Here is an 18,080-nt window from a genome sequence, read left to right as displayed (position 1 = left end):
TACTCTAGAGACAGATACTCTAGAGACAGATGAATAGAGACAGATACTATAGAGACAGATACTATAGAGACATATACTATAGAGACAGATGATTAGAGACAGATACTATAGAGACAGATACTATAGACACAGATACTATAGAGACAGATGCTATAGAGACAGATGATTAGAGACAGATACTATAGAGACAGATACTATAGAGACAGATGATTAGAGACAGATACTCTAGAGACAGATACTATAGAGACAGATGATTAGAGACAGATACTCTAGAGACAGACTACTACTACTCTAGAGCAGTGGTTCTCAACCTTTTTCCACCAAGTACCACCTGAGAAAATAGTTGGCTCTCCAAGTACCACCATATGACCAATGTTAAAATACAGTCTATGCACAGTTCATGCAGGACTCGGAGGCAAATTTATTCATAATACCATTATTTATTGTGCTCTCTCTCTCTCTCTCTCTCTCTCTCACTCACTTACTCACTCACTCACACACCAAAAGTGAGAATATAAAGAACAAAAATAATAACTTATTCTCACACAACAAATGTCAACTGTACACACATGTCATTTCCTGGACCTATACCAAAGTGTGAATGTAAGCTTCCTGCAACAACCCACATCGAAACAGAAAATGTCCTATTGGGAATTCAGTTCCAATAATAATGAAGCCTCCAGGACCAGATGAGCCTAAGGGCTAATAGCTCATCTTCAGTCTGCTGATGTTTGCTATTGCCATTTCTGTGGTGGCAAAGTAAAAAAGAAAAGAAAAAACATAAGAAAAAAGATAACAATTAAGGACAAGTGTGTGCTTTTTCAGCTTTTGACCTCTCTCCATCCTTTGAGCAAATGCCTTCTTCCTGAGTCACTTCTCTCCTCCATCACAGTGGCTGTGCATATCACTTTTGTGTTGCTGGCGGAGCCTACGCTTGTACTCGGTTGATGACTGTCCTCCTCCTCATTCACTTGTTCACTTTCGCTGGTAATATTCTCCTCTGTACCTCTCTTCCGAATACCTCCCGTTTTGAGCCACGTTTTTAACATCATTCAGCTTTCTTCTTTCTTTAGCTTGCTTGCAACGTTCGCTAATCGTTCATGGGTAGTATGGTCGTCATTAGCAACGCCAGAAATAATAAAAAAAATGTTTTCGTTTCTAAATCTAAAAATAACAATAGCCTATTAGAACTAATTTAAACCACAGTTTCAATTATCTCAAGCTTATTTTCATTCTTTGTAGTATTTTGATAGTATGATTTATTTTGTAATTAATGTTATTCAATCAAGCCTCAAACTGATGGCACTTGTCCCTATAGCCTGTTTTAAATTGAAGTTGTCTAAGGTCCTTACAATCAGCTGCTGTTGCAGTAATAAGTAGTGTACCTTAATGCCCCAAATGTGCACAATGTAGTGACTGCTTTTCGTCTTTTTGTTTACTTAGTTGTGTGTCCTGTATTGTATATGTCAGTGTTATGTGTAAAGGTTAATGTGGGGTAGGTAAGTTTGAGAAACCGGCTCGAGATACACTTTTTGTTACATTCCATGGAATGCTCTTAACATCCCGATAGCAATGAATATCTGAAGTGTTTTGACAATACATAAAAAATGATCTGTGGAAGCCGTACTACTGTAAAAAGCACGACCAATCATCTGAGCCGGCCCGGCTAAAATAACTGGATGGCCTACCTGCCTGTCAGCCTTCCATCTGTGCACAAACTTATCTTGTGCCCTCATTGGTCATGTGCGCATTTTTGTGTGTTGGAGGAGGGGCTCTGTAAGGAAGTGGCAGATTTTTTCCGGTTGCGTATTTTCAAATTCTTGTGCACTCAAGCTGGTTTCTCCAAAATTACCTACCCCACCTTTAAAGGGGACCTATCATGCAAAATGCACCTTTGTACGTCTTTTATACATGAATATGTGTCCCCGTTGTGTCAGGGAACTCACCAAGTGTCAGAAAACACAACCCTTTTCCTCCATACCCAAAATCTCTAAAAACGGGATCTGATACAGATCCCGCATTGAGATTTTATCTCAATGCTTTTTATCTGGTTAAATAAAGGTTAAATAAAAACAATTAAAAAGACTGTTACAGATTTGAAAATAGTCTGGCGTCAGTGACGAGGAGCTCCGCCTATATGGCCAACTCTCCACTAATCAGGGGAATGAGAGGTTGCCGTGGCATGGTAACAGCATGGTAACATGACGCTCGTAACTCGGCCCCCTCCTTTGCAGGGGGGCGTGGTCAGCTGCAGCCAAAGACAGGGTGGAGGAGAGGAAAATAGAGCGAAATGAGGCATGGCTAAAATGCATGATCTGTTTGATATTTTGAAAAAGAAAACTTATAAATATACCTTATATAGGTATGGCCCTACAATATATTATTCAAATATAGCATGATAGGTCTCCTTTAAGTGAAAAAAAACAAAACATGTTATATATATTTTTTAAATATTTGTTATATGTCAGATTCCTCCACGTACCACTAGCGGGAGCTGGCGTACCACCAGTGGTACGCGTACCAAAGGTTGAGAACCACTGCTCTATAGTATCTGTCTCTATAGTATATGCCTCTAATCATCTGTCTCTAGAGTATCTGTCTCTAGAATATCTGTCTCTATAGCATCTGTCTCTATAGCATCTGTCTCTATAGCATCTGTCTCTATAGTATTCGTCTCTATAGCATCTGTCTCTATAGTATCTGTCTCTAATCATCTGTCTCTATAGTATCTGTCTCTAGAGTATCTGTATCTAATCATCTGTCTCTATAGCATCTGTCTCTATAGTATCTGTCTCTATAGTATCTGTGTCTATAGTATCTGTCTCTAATCATCTGTCTCTATAGTATCTGTCTCTATAGTATCTGTCTCTAATCATCTGTCTCTATAGTATATGTCTCTATAGTATCTGTCTCTATAGTATCTGTCTATAGTATCTGTCTCTAAAGTATCTGTCTCTAGAGTATCTGTCTCTATAGTATCTGTCTCTAATCATCTGTCTCTATAGTATCTGTCTCTATAGTATCTGTCTCTATAGTATCTGTCTCTATAGTATCTGTCTATAATCAGGGGTGCACATAACTTTTTGAGTGAGTTACTCAGATGAGTACCAGGATACAGTGTTTGGTACTCAGTCACCACACACGAAGCGTGGTCCTCCTCAGTGTCTCCTTCACTGTCCTCTATTTACACTTCTTGCATGCTAGATGATGAAGATGCAAATACTAAGAAATGATCACATGACTTGAAGTCATATCTGATTTCAGATGTGGGAAGAAGTTACTAAGTACACTTATTCAAGTACTCTACTTAAGTACGATTTTAAGATATTTGTACTTTACTTGACTTTGATCTAATTTGTAAAATTAGCTGCACCTTTACCAGCTTTGATAACACTTTAATGATAAATCATTACAAAACATATCATATATATTATTCTGAAATGGACCAATCTGCACAATCACTACTTTTACTTTTGGTACTTTAACTATATTTTGATGATGATACTTTTCTAATTTTACTTGAGTAACATTTTGAATGCAGGACTTTTACTGTAACAGAGTAACACTCTGGTACTTCTAGTTTTAGGTACAAGATCTGAGTACTTCTTTCACCTCTGTCTGATTTGAAACTCTTCCATTAACACCCTGAGTAAGTTTGTTGTAAATAAAACTGCAGCAGCTTGATCACAGAGCGTGAACATTGTGATCAGCTGATTTTGCGCAGTTCTCCAGTGTGTGCGCGGGGCACAGCATGTGCACAGGGGGCCTCCCACTGCAGCCAGTTGGCGGAGTTTTGGCACTATTCTGTTCTTCATACCGACGTTAACCCTGTCTGTGCACATGGTGAACAACTCTGTCGTCCAGTGATCTAAGCCTCTGCCTCCTGTAAAGCTTCACAGGTCCGTCGGTTATGTCCTGCGCGGCTCGGCCGGCACCCAGTTCAGTCAGTCAAAGAAAGTCCGAAGATTTTTTGCAGGGAGCGAAACGGCAACGTAGCTGCTTAATGTATTTGGGTTTTTTGACATGTCTCGTAGTTTACTCTATTGAGTGTTGACAAGAAACACGTGTAGACTAAATATGTGTTTTGTTTTGATGTTTTGAGGTACGCAAAGGGGCGTAGTGACACAAGGGACATTACGCAATTCAGATTTGTGCCGCGCATGCTTACCTGCGTACCAGTTATGTGCACCCCTGGCTATATAAATAAACTTGCCTTGCCTAATGTAAGAAGAATCAGAATAAAAACAATCCTGTGTTTCCGTGCAATATAGTAACTTTAAAGGATGCACACAAAAACATACTCACGTTCCTCGTTCTCGTAAAAAGGCAGGGCCCCCTCCTGCTCAGGGGATGGGGAGTAGTCAGAGTCCACTTCATATTCATGGGCCGGGCCGGCAACAAGCGCATCGCGACCATACGCCCGCCGCCAGCCGAGGTTACACATTGACGCATAATCCTCTAAGAGACAAAAGACAAACATATTTTAACACTTGTAGACTACTATATGTATTCTCTATTTTACTATGCAGCTATGGATCATCTAAGGAATAGGTGGTGAAGTGTATAAAGAGACCAGGAGACCAGAGGGACAGTGACTGATGGGTGGTCGATATCAAAATGAACTCATAAAATTGTAATTGTATTTGCCATTGGTGTGTACGATATGTGTAATTCAGGATTACAGAGCAGCCTACAGTCTAGTCCTGTTTTATATGAAAAGAGCCATGAGAGAACTCCTGTTATGATATGGCGTTTTATGAATAAGATAACATATAATTATAATGGAGTAATGCAATATGTAGGGACATTCAATGTTGAAAAAACATTTCACATGAGAGATTTCTCTGTGTGAGTGCTAACATAAACTGCCCATCCAATACAAATGGTACCACAGAATGTAAAACACAGAAACATATTATGGTGAATACTTGATTATTATGTTCAACTTGGTCCGTCTGCTCTGCCTCAACAGCAGACTGTTACTCAGGAAGCTCTGATCAAGGGACTGTGTGCAGTCACATCAATATAAAGAAATAAGTCGGTCAATTTAATGTTAACTGTGGCCAAAAAAACCGCATTATTTTTCCTTCATCAGAAAACTTGTTTTTTATATTTGTGGAGTGCACACAATTCTGGATATATGATGGTCACAAATAAAGTAAAGAAAAAAGAACAAGAGAAGGAAGGAGGTTAAAGACACAGAGAGCTGTACAACAGATAAAATCGGTAGAAGAAGACAGACAGGAAGTAAACACTAAAGGCAACAGCAGAAGAATACCGTCAGGAAGTTAATACTAAAGGGAAGAGCAGAAGAAGAGACATAGAGCCTTTCCCATTGATCTAATTTGCGGATTTCAGCTCACCATGTTGAAGGACATCTCATTTCTCTAAATGCACATTGAGGACCGCGCATCGAGGAGACTCTCTGGAGGAGCTCTAACCGAGGATACACTGATGTATGCTCCGGAGATGTATTTCCGGCAACAGTGATGTTTAAAAGAGGCGTGACGCACGGCCGGACTTATCTCAGCCAATGACAGCTCTGCAAACTGCTGGATATTATTGTATTAACTGCTTTAATCGCGACGCAATGTTTACAGTGAGAACAGCTGTGAGGTCCGTGCCGAAAGCAGAGCAGTGTGTATTATATGCTTTAGGAGCTATAGGTGTGTGTGTGGTACAGTGTGTAGGTGTGTGTGGTACAGTGTGTAGGTGCGTGTTGTACAGTGTGTAGGTGTGTGGTACAGTGTGTAGGTGCGTGTGGTACAGTGTGTAGGTGTGTGGTACAGTGTGTAGGTGCGTGTTGTACAGTGTGTAGGTGCGTGTGGTACAGGGTGTAGGTGTGTGGTACAGTGTGTAGGTGCGTGTTGTACAGTGTGTAGGTGCGTGTGGTACAGGGTGTAGGTGCGTGTTGTACAGGGTGTAGGTGCGTGTTGTACAGTGTGTAGGTGTGTGTGGTACAGTGTGTAGGTGCATGTTGTACAGTGTGTAGGTGCGTGTGGTACAGGGTGTAGGTGCGTGTTGTACAGGGTGTAGGTGCGTGTTGTACAGTGTGTAGGTGTGTGTGGTACAGTGTGTAGGTGCATGTTGTACAGTGTGTAGGTGTGTGGTACAGTGTGTAGGTGCGTGTGGTACAGTGTGTACAGTGTGTAGGTGCATATTGTACAGTGTGTAGGTGCGTGTTGTACAGTGTGTAGGTGTGTGTTGTACAGTGTGTAGGTGCATGTTGTACAGTGTGTAGGTGCGTGTGGTACAGTGTGTCAGGGTTTCCGTTAGCCGGTAATTACCGGTTTCTAGCTGGTAACATTTATTAAAAACCGGTAAATTCAAAACTTGCTGGTGAAAATGTCCGGTAATAATTAGGGATGCTCCGATCGATCGGTCGCCAATCATTATCGGCCGATATTCACTCTTAACAGTTTGATCGATGCTCTCTATAAAGGCCGATCAGGAGAGCAGGAACTGATCAATATGGACATAAACGTGAGTGAAGTATAACCGGACGCAAGAGAGAGATCAGAGATCAGATCAGCTGCTGAGTCTGACGGAGACAAGCAGCTCTGCATGATCACCTGAAGCCCCGCCCACTGTTTAGCGAGCTGCATGAGAAACTGACTGGCTGTCAGGAGAGAGGGAGGGAGAGAGGAAAAGAGAGGCTCCGTTTCTCCTGTGTTATTATCCAAAGTTAATGTAAACTTTTGAATAATGTACTTCATCTACTACAAGTAGTTTGTTTGAATGTAATAATTATGTTGTTTGTGGAAGCGCATTATTTATTGAAAAATTAATCTGAATTTTTCGATCTGTTACGATTATAAACTGAAGCAATATAAAAATGACTCCCATTAAATGAGTTTTAAACATCAGCATATCCGGTCATAGTCTGGTAATTACCTGCTAACGGAAACTCTGCTACACAATTCTTATTATTATTATTATTGAAACATGACCGGTAAGTTTCAAATTTGTCGGGTAAAATAAATTATTTCCGGACATTTGACCGGCAAGAAAAAATCCTAGCGGAAACCCTGAGTGTGTGTGTGTGTGTGTGTGTGTGTGTGTGTGTGTGTGTGTGTGTGTGTGTGTGTGTGTGTGTGTGAGTACATGCGGCGGACAGACAGGTCTCAGTTGGTTTGGTTTCCTGCTTACTTTTAATACTTGTAAATTCAACTTTTGGCCCGTAATTTCAATTCCCCATGTAGCGAACAGAGAGGGGGGGAGGGGGATATATCCAGTCTCTGATAGTGTTACATTATTATGAGAGTGCTCTCATACTTGTTTGATTCTGAAATTGTATATATATATTTATATGAATATATATAGAAATATATATGTGTGTGTTTGTTTTTCACATCTGTAGCCTGTTATTGTCTCATTATGCCGTACTGTGAATGAATCAAAGTAAATATATAAGTCGTCATGAACAAATCTGTCCATCAGACAGAGGGCTGCTGTGCCTCCTGTCATCATTAATGGACGTCTCTTTAAAATGACCGCTCAGAGGGGAGGAGTTCTCATTTCTCTAACCGCCTGCTGCTTCCCCTCCTCTCTCCTCGGTTCCCCTCCTCGACTCCTCCGCTCGCATCTCCTGTGGGCGGGACTAAGACGAGAGGATAGGAGTCGAGGAGGGGAAATTAGATAAATGGGAAAGGTCCATGGACAAACACAAAAGGGAACAGCAGATAAAGACAGACAAGAAGTAAACACGAAAGGGAAAAGCAGAAGAAGACAGACAGGAAGTAAATACTAAAGGGAACAACAGAAGAAGAGAGACAGGAAGTAAATACTACAGGGAACAAGTTGCAAATAGCTGTGAAATAAGACAATAGGTGTATAGGATCCCTCCGGTGTGTGTACCTGTGTCTCTGGGGGGGCACAGGGCACAGTCCATGCCCCAGGCCTCCCCGTGCAGACAGCAGCATTCTGTGTATGTGGTATCGATGTGTGGAGCCAGCGGGCGCGTGCACGTCATGGACTCTGTCACCGCCTGCCAGCACACTCCACCATGGTAGTCTACCAGCTGGGCCGCCTCCTGTTCCTCTGCAGAGACATGATATGGTTTAAAAAATCATAAATCATACACTCGAGCATGTGCACGTCGTCCTACATCAGCCAATCGGCTCGCTTCTCCCTCACTGTGAATGCGACCCAGGTAACTCATTATAAACACGCCTGTTCGCTATCCGGGCTCCAAAATGGTGGAACAAGCAGCACTTTCATATCAGGACAACAGGAAGTCTACACATCTTCCACAGTCTGCTATGAGTTTGTTTCTTCATGGTTGAATGCACATTTTTATTTTTTTACAAATTTGAGAATATTTTAGAGGGACATTTAGAATCATTTTGTGTTATAATGTAATAGGATACTTTCTTACCAGCCTCCTCAATGGGGAAGACGCAGCGGTTGGAGTTGGGGTCCAGCACCATGGGGTGTGTACAGAAACACATGTATGAGCCGTCTGTGTTCATACACTCTCCACCAGCACACACCGACTCATCCTGACACTCATCGATGTCTGCCGGACAGAACAGCAAACAAACACAGGACACGGACACACACACACACACACACACACACACACACACACACACACACACACACACACACACACACACACACACACACACACACACACACACACACACACACACACACACACACACACACACACACACACACACACACACACACACACACACACACACACACACACACACACACACACACACACACACACACACACACACACACACACACACACACACACACACACACACACACACACACACACACACACACACACACACACACACACACACACACACACACACACACACACACACACACACACACACAGTGAGCCTGTGACCTAAGATTTTCATCGTCATAACTGTAGCTATGTTCGTATGACAAATAAAAACCTTGAAACCTTGAAACACACATTACATTACATTTAGCTGACACTTTTATCCAAAGCGACTTACAATAAGTGCGTTCGACTAACAAGATAAAAACTTGAAGAAGACAGAATCATATAAGTACATCAGGTTTCAAACATTTCAAGTGCTACTAAACTGGCTTTAGATAAGCCAGTCCTTTATTAGTATATAAGTGCTTTGTTAGCAATTCTTTGTTCGTAATTGTATCGCTCGAAGTGGAGTCGAAAGAGATGAGTTTTCAGTCTGCGCCGGAAGATGTGTAAGCTTTCTGCTGTCCTGATTTCAAGGGGGAGCTCATTGCACCATTTTGGAGCCAGGATAGCAAACCCACGTGTTTTTGCTGATGGGAACTTGGGTCCCCCTCGCAGCGAGGGTGCAGCGAGCCGTTTGGCCGATGCAGAGCGGAGTGCACGTGCTGGGGTGTACAGTTTAACCATGTCCTGGATGTAGGAAGGGCTAGATCCATTTGCAGCATGGTACGCTAGTACCAGTGTCTTGAAGTGGATTCTAGCAGTTACTGGAAGCCAGTGAAGGGAGCGGAGGAGCGGTGTGGTGTGGGAACATTTAGGAAGGTTGAAGACCAGACGAGCTGCTGCATTCTGGATGAGCTGCAGAGGTCGGATGGCACATCACACACACATACAACTTGACAACCAATTCAATTCCCACTCCTTCAAAAAATGCTAGCTCACAAAATCAGCTTAACATCGCTGAAAACAGCAAAGGCACACTAGGAAATATAACACAATGAATCATGTTCTCCATTTACTTTGAAGGAGTTGTGTTGATATCTGAGTACACAGATAGCAGGGCTCACCTGATCTGTGACTGGATCATCATGAAAGACTGAGTTATTACAGAAAAACACTCCACAATAAGAGGTTTTTTTCTCAAACTATGAGTTCAAATGTCCAGCCAAACTCCATGTGCTTCAACTCAAAACTTTCTCAATCATTTCTCACTCATCATACGTATAAAGCACAGTGCAGGATTTTTGTAGTTTCTATAAATTAAAAGTTGAACCTACTGTGTTATGTGAATGTTTTCAGGTTGAGGGTTACAAAAGGAAATAGATCTGTGTAACATTGCTGCCATATGTGTATAAACTGAATGCTAGGCATTATTTGCAGCAATGTTTTCACAGATTTTCTCTCCATCATAGCTGTTTGCGTAGAGCTTTTACAGTATGCGCACTGATACTTTTCAAAGTTCCTACCTGAACATTTAAATGTTTATATATATTTAACCCTGCTCACATATCTGTATATACTGTATGTACATTCACCGGATCAGAGTTTAACTCATTTCATTTTTGTATTTCTATTATACTTCTATTATTCTTATTATGCACATGTATATTCCATGTGCACTATCTGTGTTTCTTTCTTATTCTGTTGCTGCTATGACACCTGAATTTCCCTAAGGGGATCAATATCAATATCATCTTATCAGCACTTGGGCCAGGACTAACATTTTTACAAGGTAGCTTGAACCTTCTTTTTTTTTAGCAAACAACTTAATATGTACTTTGTGACAAAGTTAGCGGATAGCACATTGTGTAGGAGACACTGGGCACATGTGCCTGGATCTGATACACAGCTCCTGAATTAGCTTGTATAAAGTCTGAAGCAGCAGAGTGCAGGTGTGCCGAGGATGGAAGACACCATGTGTACCTGGATCCTGGGTAAGTCATCTTATTTTCAGAATTTGACTGGGATATGGTGACTCCGGTGGTGCTGTGTTTGGTTACTGTAATAAATGGCCTTAAAAGCTCAGGTTATGTAAAATGTGAGGTTATTTATTTGTAACTGTTAGCTGGACTAGGGGGAGAGGCTTAACATATATAAGCCACTACATCTTGGATGACTCTGAGGGTGGCTGTAAACCAGACAGGTGAATAAACAATACATTTTGCTGACTGTATTTATAATATTGTTTTTGGTGTGGACGTCCAAGTCATTTTGTATACACTACCAGTCAAAAGTTTGAACACACCTTCTCATTCAAAGTTTTTTAATTATTTAAATGTTTTCTGTATTGTAGATTTATACTGAAGACATCACAACTATAAAAGAACACATATGGAATGATCTAGTTAACAAAAAAGTGTTAAAAAAATCCAGAATATGATTTATAATTTAAATTCTTCATTCTACTGCAGAATGCTGTGGTAGCCATGCTGGTTAAGTGTGCCTTGAATTCTGAATAAATCACCTACAGTGACACCAGCAAAGCCCCCCCCCCACACTTCCTCCTCCATGCTTCACGGGGGGGACCACTCATGCAGAAACCATCCGCTCACCTTCTCTGCGTCTCACAAAGACACGGCGGTTGGAACCAAAAATCTCAAATTTGGACTCATCAGAGCAAAGTACAGATTTCCACTGATCTAATGTCCATTCCTTGTGTTTCTTGGCCCAAGCAATTCTCTTCTTCCTGTTGTCCATCCTCAGTAGTGGACTTTTGCAGCGATTGGACCAGATGACTGGTTCTTGCCATAATATGGATTACAACACTAGTCAGGGCTTTCCACTGTTCACTAACCTTACCTCTGCACAACACAACTGATGCTCTCATGCGGCTTTCACACCAGCGCTTTTCCCTTTCTAGCTCCGAGCTAGAGCTTTTCTGGTTCAGCTCCGGTTTCCCTTTTCTGCTCCCGCTCTGTTCACACCGCCCAGAGCCCGACTGGTGGAGCCGCTGCTGCGTCATGACGTCACCGTTTACATCGCTGATTTGCTCCCCAACGGCGCTCACAACAACAACAACGAGGGACTGCTCGGGTCGATGATCGTGTTGCTTTTAATCATACGAAGTCAGATTAAATTAAATAACGACTTCTCCAAGCTTATACTTTTCCCCAGAGTGCCGTGGTTCGTTTATTAATGTGTTTCAGCGGCATTTACCGACCGCTCCAGTGCTGGCTGCTCTTCCACGGGAGTTTATTCTCCCGTTAGCTCCGGGTTAGCTAATATTTTAGAGCGGCCTCTCTAAAGTCTAAAGTATTCACTGTCTGACTGTCACACAAGCAGCTGATACATATCCCCAATTCCCCTTAAGTATGTGTGTCAGTCTGAATTGATGCTGTTTGGCATCACAACGCTGTTATTAAAGTGTCTCTGGTATAAAATGGGTGATGTTAGCATAGCAACCGAAGGTAAACTGACTACTTGCTATTCTATTGTGGCATAAGCCGTTTTCTACAGGCACATTTTACCGGCATATTTTTCATTATGTTTGTACTTGTGATAGTCGGACACGACAACCTGTGTAGCCCATGTATTGATTCCATCTGATAGCTGCTATAATACAAAACAAAACGTCTGCCTCTCTACACAATGATCAATAACAGTGAACGGATGGTCAAAGTAAGGTACAAATAAACAGAATCACACGAAGCCTGGTTAGTGTTGCCTGACTTTATAAAGTGTGTTTCTTTTTATAAGTGTGTGGTTGCCTTCTATTCACTTTGCTCAGCACTACTGCTTATAGGCAGGCATGACGAGACTCTTCAGTCGACCCATGTTCAGGGGAGTTGGGTTTAGTTTCCTGCACGCCTCGACGTAAGCGACGCCGCCTCTTAGCTCCGAAGCTCTTGCCTCTAGACCGACAATCTTTTGGAGCTGGAAGTGAACCGGATTCCGGAGCAAAGAGGCGGCGCCGCTGCGGTGTGAACAGGAAAAAACTGTACCGGTACTTTTCAGGCTCCAGCTCCGAGCTGGAGCTGAAAACGCGTTGGTGTGAAAGGGGCATCAGACACATTCAGAAGGCAAGTCATTCCACAAATGGACTCTTGACAAGGCACACGTGTTAATTGAAAACCATTCCAGGTGACGACCTCATGAAGCTGACTGAGAGAAGCCAAGAGTGTGCAAAGCTGTCATCAAGGCAAAACGGGGCTACTCGGAAGAATCTCAAATATAAATCATATTCTGGATTTTTTAACACTTTTTTGTTAACTAGATAATTCCGTATGTGTTCTTTCAAAGTTTTGATGTCTTCAGTATTAATCTACAAAGTAGAAACAAATTCAAATAAACAAAAACCATTGAATGAAAAGGTGTTTCCAAACTTTTGACTGACTGATTTCACTATGACCGTGAATAAAAGCAGCTGAATCTGTCTGTCACTCAAGCCATCTACATTTTTTTTTTCTTAGATATTTGACCCACAGTTTTTGACACTTCAAAAGTAGATGTGCGTTCCTCCTGGTTCAGGTGAGTGGAAGATAGATACGGTACTATATAGTCTGGTCTTTCTGCTTATTGTTGATTGAATGCAACAGGCAATGGAGTGAACTTCTAACTCACACACATCATACACACACATGCATGCAGACACACTCTGGGTTTGTGTAACGCTGTATTAGGCTGACCTCTGCACTCCAGTCTGGCAGGGTCGTAGTCCTGTCCGGTCTTGCAGTAACACTCATAGCTGCCCAACGTGTCCAAACAGAAGCCTCCTTTGCACACCTCCTGGCCGAACAGCGCACACTCATCTGCGTCTGAAACAGAGACAGGAAACATGTTCGCAGAATTAATGACCGAGAGCCAGGAGTAACTGTGCTGTGCATGTAGCATTCATGTAGCGTTAGCATACGGATATAGGAATATAATATCATCATCCTCATGTAAGTTCATGGAGAGGATACCAACACAAAGTTTGTAATAGTACATGTTTATAACTCCTGAAACATTGGGACCTAGGTTCATTAGGGTTTCACAGGGAACGTGTTTCAGTGTTTGTGTTGAATGTTTCGACCAGCCCTGTCTTTGTGCTGCTAACTGTTAGAATCAGATTCAATCTTAACTCTTCTCTTTCAATATATCTGAAGTTACAGGACTGGATATTCTCAGGTCTCACTGCTGTATGGATTTGATTATTTTAACCTGATATGAACTGCATCCTAGGATACCTTCACAACTTGAGATAAATCCATGACCAGTGAATGTTGTGCCTTCACAACAGCTTTTCCAACAACAAGCTGGAATCGTTCTAATATGTATATGCTGTACAATTGGGGTTTAAGACATTTCCTGTTAGATACATCTATACACTTTGCAATGCTTACATACATACATTATAGAAAACAATGCCCTTGATGGTTAGGTGTTTTGTTTACAAATCAGTATCATAAAAAAGAATGGGCCCCTGAGCCTGGAGGCCTCTGTGGAGAGAAGAGAAACAGTTATATGAAGTGCATGAAGACCCTTGTAAAGGTTCTGAAATAGACCCCTATTACTGCTGACTGTTCAGTGAACTGAACTTGTATGAAAGGTCTGTACAAACAAAGTTTGAATGATTGAATCCAAAACTTCATATCCTCTTATTGCCGGCAACCTTGCTCTTTTTATCTCAACTAAACATCTGGGACGTAACGTTTCATGAATGCATCTTCCACTTTTGGAACAATGCAATAGATAAACACCTGGAAAATTACTCCAAATGTATTCTGTGGTAGTTCCATTTATCTTCTTAAGAATTGTGACCAACACACACCCATGGACAGGGTATTTTATAAATGTACTCAAAAAGCATCGTCATGTCATGCTGATATCAGACTCTAAATGGGCACATCAAGTTGTGTTGCTTCCTGCTGGACTCAAATGATGCTGTGTGATGGATGATGTTGAGTTGTCTAAATAAAAGACGCTCAGCCTTACCTTTGTAGCTGCCAGCTGTGGGTACCCCATACAATAAGTCTCCATTGGGAATAAGACCTCTTCCAGACGGACACATCTGATTGAACTGGTCTGTGAGGGGACAGACATGGAGGTTCAGAGGTTAAGATTCGAGCAGGCACTGTGGTGTGTGCGTCTGCAAAGCTACAGTATTTACTGTAAGGACACGAGGTACACTTTACTGTAAAAGCCAAAAGAGAAGTTCAGTTCCTGCTCAGTTTTTAAATGGGTAAGACACCGATATCAGCCACCATCAATCATTGTAGGTGCTTCCTGACGTTTCGTTTCTCTAATGCCCGTTTATAAGAATAACAAAAAAAAGGGAAAAATCATCCCGACATTTAGATAATTATGGTGAAACAAGAGTGATGTGCAGGTCCATGAAACACAGCTACACCTAATGTAACGTGCTCACACTGCATCCATCCATTTGTGATACAGCTGTATGTTGTATAAGTTAAAGTCACCTTGAAGGCAAATGTTTTGAAGGTCAGTCAGAATCAGAATTACTGCACTTAAAAGATCTCTTTCTTCAGACATTCTACTTTCAAATAGTTTGACAATTTGAGAGAACATAAAGACTGGAAATGGCGGAAACGAGGAGAGGAAAACATGCTTATTTGGATAGCCAGGAGTCACTCTACTGTGGCTTTAAGTGCAGTAAATGTGCTAAGACTGCTTGGGGTAACACATGTGTAGAGGTGGGGTAACATTAACATCTCTAGGGATCATGCTGTAGCTTTCATGTGGCATTTGAATACGGACACATTGCATCACCTGTCTGACTGACACACTCTTCAGTTGGCGATGTGCTTGGGTCATTCTTGGCTGGGGAAATGTGCCATGCAATCATTAGAGAGAGCTTTTCTGCTGTTACTGCTACTCCGCTCCGACTAACGCCTAAACCAGAAATTCCACAATTGACGTGAACATCTTAGACTCGGACCACAGCTGTAGACAATCTTTAGGCTAGTTTTTAACTCAACACTTCCAGACTTGTGTCAAATCCTTGAAAAAATAGAGCATTTGTCCACACATGAACAGGACTGTGCTATACAGAAGATACTTCAGGGTGTGGTTTTGGTCACAAGCTACAAACTGGTAAACTGCGGGACTGAAAAAAGGTGTATGGAGTAAAGATAGTGAGGTGGTCAGTCCTCCTCCTCCTCCTCCTCCTCCTCCTCCTTCTCCTCACCTGTGCCATTGACAGGACAGGGGTACACCTCGCAGTTGTCCCCCCACCCAGCTCCCAGGGTGCAACAGCACTCCTGCAGGGTGACGTGGCTGGTCAGCACGCTCTCACACAGATTCTCATCGTTCAGACGGTAGTAGCACTCCTTACGCTCCACTGAGGAAACTGAGGGGGGGAGAGAGGAAGAGAGGGGGAGAAGGGAGACAAGACAAAGGGATGAGTATCAAACACATTTTATTAAAATGTCATCTTTTTCAGAACTGGGGTCTGTGCTGTTCCCATTTCCTGAATAATTCACTGAACTGAAACTGAGTTCAGGCTTCAGCTGTCATTCATGATCCGTTTATTCATGTTATTATTACTATAATGGTTCCATCTCAGTTTAAAAAATTGTTTTGATTGTCTTCGGTTCTTTGTAAATATAATGTGGAAATTAACTGCATTTTATACACATTTTAGAATTTGTGTAGTTGTGTAATGAATGAAAAATGTGGGTCACAGGTTACTCAACAATGCAATTAAACTAAGACATAATAACTAGTAATAATAATAACATTACAAATAGTGCAAGCATTTCATTGTTTATTATAAGATGTATTAAATTAATTAAAAAGGTAGTAGTTTTTAGTTGTGTTCAGTGGTGGAAAGGAACTAAGTACATTTATTGAAGTATTTACTTAAGTACTGTTGGAAGTATTTGTACTTTACTTGAGTATTTCCATTTATTTCTACTCCACAACGAATCTACATTGTATTTGAATGATCTAAAACACAACATTATATTAACCATAATAATACCCTACTGTGAAAAGATCCATTCTGCATTCTGTGTACTTTTACTTTTTGTACTTTAAGCACATTTTGATGCTAGTACTTTTGTTCCTTTACCTGTGTAACATTTTGAAATCAGGACATTAAAAGTAAGATTATAGTATTTGTACTTTTATTTAATTAACAGAGTACTTTTTCCAACACTGGTAGTGTTTGTAGTCAGGAGGTTAATAACCTTACATCTATAAATAACTTGATTATGTTGCTTGTGTGTATGAAGCATTATAAGTACTGTACACGAGTCAAGAACTCAGTAGCAAGCTCCAGAATAAGAACTTAATGAATTGGCTATCAATAGTATTAAAAAGTATTCAAAGTCAGTATTAAAAACCGTTATAAACTCTGATGTCTGCAGGTTAATTTGTACCACAGTGGAGGGGGGGTCACCTGTGGGAACGGGCTCACACTTGGCGATCATTACGTTGTAGTCCTGTCCGCTGGGACACTCGCAGTGGAATGATCCGTCAGTGTTCTTACACTGGGCCTCCCCACACACACTGCTCAGCAGCTCACACTCATTCACATCTGTGGAGAGGAACAGAAGAACAATCCATAAATGTTGTTCATTATTCAGGTCATTAGCCTCTTAACAATCAAGACATAATAAGATTGTTCATCATCAACTGTGTAGTGTTGACACTACTTTTGGTAAATTACAATATAGCTACACAGCTAGGGAGAATTAAGAAATAGAAGTACAAGAAAAGAAAAGAAACAAATAATGGCCGATGAGAGGAGAGGAACAGCTGGAAGGAAGGAAGACGGAGAGACAGTGTTTGTGCAGTGATGGTTTGGAAGTGTAGTGCATTGAGATGTGTTCTTAAGAGTGTGCAGCTAGTTTTTATTGTTTGTGTTTCGGGGGTTGTGACAGCCAATATGTGTGTGGGGGAGTGTTGTATCAGACGGCAGCAGGAGGGTGCTCTGACAGTCCTATGGTTAGGGCTCGGAAGGAAAATGCGGGGGCCAAGTTAGCCCTGGGAAACCACCAGCACCCTGCAGCTCAGACTCATTCGAAACCAAACTCCAGGAATTTTCAACAGTTCCATTTATTCCTCATTGGGATAGTGTCTGCAAACCTTAACAATGTTGCTTTCAAAGATGATCTGAGAAACAACAAAGCGTGTCTCAAGGGTAATTCTGCAATCCTGTGTTGGGCCTTTACTTTAAGTAGAAAGAAATGTAGGCCTTTGTTTGAGACCAAGACCAATTCAGTACAATTGGACTTTTATAAACATCAATTATTCCCAGACTGTATGAAAATACAGTCATTTCAATACAATGTAATTTGTCTTTTAAAAATGTTACATTTCTTAAATGTTGACACTGGAGCTTTTGGTCAATTTTTCTAAGAAGGTTATAGCTCAAGTTGAAGTCATCAAAGGACGTACCGTTGTTCTTATTGTTTAGTAGAAGCCTGACACAACACTAACATGG

The 18,080-nt window shown here is 41.4% G+C and overlaps 1 protein-coding gene across 1 annotated transcript in view; it reads right to left on the bottom strand.

Annotated features, from left to right (window-relative positions):
* The window catches only part of ltbp1 (latent transforming growth factor beta binding protein 1), a 210,354-nt gene that overhangs the window by 8,372 nt on the left and 183,902 nt on the right, over window positions 1-18,080 (bottom strand). The window contains 7 exon segments of the mRNA XM_079689263.1: window positions 4,306-4,458; window positions 7,858-8,040; window positions 8,378-8,518; window positions 13,318-13,446; window positions 14,606-14,695; window positions 15,819-15,980; window positions 17,034-17,171. Of these exon segments, the coding sequence (XP_079545389.1) occupies window positions 4,306-4,458; window positions 7,858-8,040; window positions 8,378-8,518; window positions 13,318-13,446; window positions 14,606-14,695; window positions 15,819-15,980; window positions 17,034-17,171 (996 nt within the window).

This window comes from Notothenia rossii, assembly GCF_949606895.1.
Source record: "Notothenia rossii genome assembly, chromosome: 6".
Classification (NCBI taxonomy): domain Eukaryota; kingdom Metazoa; phylum Chordata; class Actinopteri; order Perciformes; family Nototheniidae; genus Notothenia; species Notothenia rossii.
This window is presented reverse-complemented; position numbering and strand designations above follow the sequence as displayed.